Source organism: Populus euphratica, unplaced genomic scaffold (assembly GCF_000495115.2).
Source record: "Populus euphratica unplaced genomic scaffold, PopEup_1.0 scaffold2696.1, whole genome shotgun sequence".
Classification (NCBI taxonomy): domain Eukaryota; kingdom Viridiplantae; phylum Streptophyta; class Magnoliopsida; order Malpighiales; family Salicaceae; genus Populus; species Populus euphratica.
Genome location: NW_011502539.1, coordinates 1 through 5,135, shown reverse-complemented (window position 1 = coordinate 5,135; position 5,135 = coordinate 1). Strand labels below are relative to the sequence as shown.

General features: G+C 34.1%; 1 protein-coding gene across 1 annotated transcript; it reads left to right on the top strand.

Moving 5' to 3' along the window:
- The first annotated feature begins 85 nt into the window (after positions 1 to 85).
- On the top strand, positions 86 to 4,283 carry LOC105119270 (uncharacterized). Its single transcript, XM_011017394.1, has 4 exons — positions 86 to 147; positions 307 to 439; positions 1,411 to 1,506; positions 3,599 to 4,283. Exons 1-4 carry the CDS (start codon positions 86 to 88, stop codon positions 3,869 to 3,871), a joined length of 564 nt encoding a protein of 187 aa, XP_011015696.1. The 3' UTR covers positions 3,872 to 4,283.
- The last annotated feature ends 852 nt before the right edge of the window (positions 4,284 to 5,135 follow it).

Sequence of the window (5,135 nt, the reverse complement as noted above, 5' to 3'; positions counted from 1 at the left end):
GCTTTATTTTTGTGATGGAAGAAAATTTATCATGAGGTAAATTGAGTAATTGTATTTATTTTCCTTGCACTTATTTGGTGAGTCCATGGAAGTATATGCCCTCCACTTCCTTTCCTCTCATCTTCCTTCTTTCCCAAACAATGAAAGGTAACTTCCTTCCCCCCAAATGTTTTCCTTCTCTCCATCCTCATAAAGGTAGTGAAGATCTTCAGAATTCTTTTTCTACATGAAAGATTGGGAAATACTTAGGATGGGCAGATCATCCTTGTTCTAAACGGATTAATGTCTTGTAAGTGCATTTATGAGGTGGTGGTGGTGTGGTGGCACTGGTGTTGGTGATAGAGTGATAGGGTGGTGCTGGTGGAACGGTGGAGGCAGTTTTGAAGGTGGTGGTGTGTTGGGTGCTGGCAGTGGGGTGGTGATGGTGGTAGAAATATTTGTATGATATTGTGAGATGATCACTATTAGTAAAATATTTTATGCAACTTCCTATGCTGAAAATATTGTCTAAGAAATGAACCAAGTTTATAGGTTGATCGAAAAGTGAACAAAAAAAAGAAAATCATGGCATTTGGAGGGCCTTGTCGATTGAGAATAGGAATATCAAATATTTTTCATTCACCAATTTTCCTTATAAAATACTTTATGCCAAACAAACATGAGAAAATCAGGAAAACATATTATGTTTCACATAAAACAAATGCCACCTTATATAATATACATCTTCTCAATTGTACACTTGTATGAAAAAAATCTGAGTCATAACCTTTAGATATCCATATTTTCTGTGATGTATGCTCATCTATCAATTTTTTTCTGTTACAATTTGCTCATTTAAAGCCTTTGCTGTTTCCTTTTACATACTTTTGAAAGGGAATTTACGTTGATTCATAAGAAAGTTACCATGTGCAATGCCTCTGATTATTAATTTCAAAAAAAAATAAAAATTGATTGAATGAACATATTAGAGAACATGGATAAACTAAATGTTGCAATTGATTATTTTTTTCACAAGGATATAATTGAGTAAACATATATCATATAAGGGTACATTGATAGGTTTCCCTTTATGTTTTTGTTATCTAAACTAGCAATTCAATGAGAGTTGGATGTGATAGAGTTAGTGAAGTATGTGCCATCAACTTTTTGTTGCTATTTCATGTTGTCTATTACACGATGAAATCCTTGTTATTAGTCATGTGTGATGTATGATTTTACTCATATATTCAATGTTATCTTTGTGGCAAGTTGATCTTATCGAATAAGAGACAGAAAGGTGCATCAGTTGATACAAATCATGATTTTAAAACTATATTTCCTTGTTATTCCTTTTGCATATATTTCCTTGTTCTTCCTCTTGCATCTGTTCATCCTATTTATTGCTGGTCATTCTCCATATACTACTGAACAACATCATGTGATATAATTTCATGCTTTCAACAGATTTTGTTGGCAGCAAGACACATCTATCCAAATCTCTCAAAGCTTGCCCTAGCCCTAGAAAAGGTGTGTTTGTTGATCTTTGGCACTTTGTTTGTTGAATATAATGATTTGCTAGAGGTTACATGCTTTCACGCTCATGTTAACCTCTTTTATAATCCTTTCTTGTTATGTAGAGTGAATAATATTTAATCCCCAAGTCTATTTGCATTATTCAATATCCTGTTACCTGTTTCTAAATTATGCTTACCTGTTTTTTATTATTATTTTGATCTGTTGTCGAAGTGTAATTTGTGCACAAATAGATTTCTTGAAGTCTAGATTTCATATGAACTCGACTGTTATAAACCAGAGCTTAACTTGCAAATAAATCAAAAAAAAAAAAAAAAATCTATTTCTTCAACCTCCGTCCTTTATAGGAACATGTTTCTGGATATTTTTCTAAATCGACACAAGTATAGCAGGTTTTTTAAACGTTGCTGTTTTTATTTAATGAATGATGAAAGCAGAGCTTAATTTGGGAATTGATCTCAACATGAGCAGTTGTGGGATGAAATTGTATTTTTGGCTTTGTTGTAGTGTTCTGCTTGGGGAAAATTTTTGCGGTTTCTTTTTATGACATTCCAAGGGATTAGACTTTTGGACTATTGAAGGGCAGTTTCTCTTTAATAGTTTTCAGTCATATTTTTGTATTTTCTTAGTTTTCTCAATTGAAGTTGTTCTGTTCTCCTTTATGTGATTTTGTTCTTTTTTTTTTTCTCATTGTTGTTAAAGTAAATTGTATTAAAAAAATAGACAATTATGGAAACTTGATTTGAGTTACAAATGGAAGATCAACTTTTATTTTCATGTTTGAGCTTTTAGATTTCTTAATTTCACCTTATTTATTAGACTGTTTTAGTTTCTACAGTACCTATAAACTCAGGAAGAGACCCATTTTTGGATTGATGTTGTTTTTACTATTTTTGTCGGATAAAATTGTCAGAGAAATGCTGAAAAGTGTATATAACAATCATGATAGTGTTGTTGAATATCAATAACTTGCAATTTGTTTAATAAAATGGTCATATAGTAGTAATATGAAAAGCTGAAGACGTTTGTCTGCTGTCAAGTGAAAACTAAAAAGCAGTTTGAAACATCACTGAATGGATTGTTTTCTGCAAATGTTGCTCCAGAAAGGCTCAAAAAGTATGTATTTCTAGGTTATGAAATGTTTCTTGGCAGTGCCGTGGCTGGAAAAGCACCTCCCAATTGCAGTTTAAAATAAATAAAGATAAAATCTAACCCCAGGGATTTCAGAGAAGAGGACATGGCAGAATAGGGAGGATGATGTATCCTTCAAATTATTAATACAAAAACTTTAATAGAAAAGAGCTCTTCGATCTCATTCAACTTCCACTGAGGAAAACCACCCAAGCATTAGAAACTGTACATCATAAACAAGACAATGCTATATCCAATTAGGTGCATATACTAATTAGGATTCTTCAAAATATTCGTACTTTAGGTTAGAATGTAACTGAGGACTGCCCTTTGCCCTAGCTGGCTTCTTGTTTACTGAAAAGCTCTTATCTGGATTGCAAAAGGAGGTGATGAATTTTGATTGAATAAAATTGTGAGAGATCCAGTTCCCATTCACTTTACTCTTTCCTTTGAGCCCTGGATGTGGGTTGTTGTCCTCTCATCTCCTCTCATTCTTCTTTTTCTCTAATCAGTTTCGAATTATTAGTAAACCCTTATTTGGCTGGTTGCATAAAGCTTTGGATGGATTGGAAACATTTCTAGCAAATCTGTTACTTAGGAAGGATATATTCAACTGCATTTTGTTGGTACAATGACTTCTGGTAGAATGGGGAGTTCTTGCTCTCTTCCATCGTCACATGCACATCTTGCTGTGTACTTGATTGAAATGTTCGATATGGAAGTTGTGTTGGGAGAAATACTGGGAAATGGTATCCTTTGCATCCATTATATGATACAAATAACATAAATGAATAAAAGAATATATGTTGATAATCCGAGATTATTTACACCCCAAATGTTTAATATGAAAAATTTTCCTATCAACTAAATGAATTTTTTTTTTTAAATTTTGTTCCTTTATGCGTTATCTTCCCTATGCTTAGATATGCTAATATTCCCCAATTCCTGTTTCTAGAATTTGTTGGTTACATCCACATTGGCTGTCTGTACTGATCCGTATCCGCAAGCATTAGAAAAGCCGGGTGAATCTGATAAACCAAGTGAAGAACTGCAGGTGCAATCCAGCTTGGTACAAAATGGGGTTGAACCTGTGGTAGGAGATGGTGATGAAATAATGAGTGAGGTAGAGGAGGCTGACATTGATGATGATATGACCATTGACATGGAAGCCTTGGAAGAAATAGTTGCATCATCAGAAACAAATTCTCCATCAACCGGAAAGTCTTGAGTTTTTTTGGTCTTTATCAGTCAGTGCAAGTCAGTCCACTAAGCTCACGTTGATATATTTAAAGACAAGATTCACATATCTTTTGTGGACAATGAAGTCGGCCATAGTTTTCTGCTCACGGGTCTCCAAGTCTGTCCATGTTAGCGGCTGTGAGGGAAAGCATAGACATGTCATTTGAATTTAATACAATGTTCGAGTCTCTCTCTCTTGCTCGAGTGCTATATTTATACTCAATGTTGTAAACACCACGTAGGTCGGCATATCTAAAAACTTGTTTGAACTGTCATAAGAAATCCTGATTGGTATTATTTGGTGGAACTACTATATAGCTGCGCCTAAGCGCATTTTTATGCGTGAGCCTGCCAGTGGACTCTGGAGTTGAAGAAATTATTAGGCAGTTCGTTTTTATAAATTACTCTTTCGCGGTCATCTTTTTCAAATAAAATTTGATCAACAGTTTGAGAAATTTTTAAAAGTGTCTAGGTAATATTCCTTTTGCAAATGCCTTAGCATAGATCCTTGCCTGTACAAAGTTCTTAAAGTAGATCATGTCTAAGAAGACGAAATTAGAGGATTTTAAGACCCATTGCCTTGACAGAAAAATGCAGTGCCATTATCCAAAATAAGCTTCCACCAAAGCTAAGAGATCCAGTTTTTCTATCCCTTTAGTGTAGGTGGTGATGGTTTTTCTAATGATTTGTGTGATTTAGATGCTAGTATTTCACAAATGCCCTTTTATGTGTCTACAATACTTGGATTAAAGGAGTTGAAACCTGCAACTATCTCCTTACAGCTAGCTGACCCATTGGTGAAATATCATGTGGATATTCTTGAGAATGTGCTGATCGAAAGTAAAGAAGTTTATCATTCCAGTTGATTTTATTATGTTGGAGATGGAAAAAGACACCAAGATTCCTATCATTTTAGGCTGTGCTTTTCTAGCCACAGCTGGAGCTCTCATAGATGTTACGAATGATAGGCTGACCTTAAAGGTTAGTGAAAAAGAGGTTGAGTTTAATTTACTAGAAGCTGTTAAACACCCTTCTCTTACTGATCATGTTTTTCTAGTTGATGTTCTAGATGGTTCAACTAGTGGCAGGTTCAACAAGAAATGCAAGGGATTTATTTATTTATAAATCTAAAAGGGATAACAAATATAACCCTTAATCATTTCAAGTGCAGTTTGTTACAACCGATGATTTGAACTTAATCATTTTGCAAGTCTATGATTACCGAATCTACAACATATCATTTTTCATACATG

Coding starts and splice junctions, on each gene's coding strand:
- LOC105119270 (XM_011017394.1), top strand. CDS start 86: ATGGAAGTATATGCCCTCCACTTCCTTTCCTCTCATCTTCCTTCTTTC. Junction 440..1,410: donor TGATGGTGGTAGAAATATTT/GTATGATATTGT, acceptor TACTACTGAACA/ACATCATGTGATATAATTTC. Junction 1,507..3,598: donor TTGCCCTAGCCCTAGAAAAG/GTGTGTTTGTTG, acceptor TCCTGTTTCTAG/AATTTGTTGGTTACATCCAC.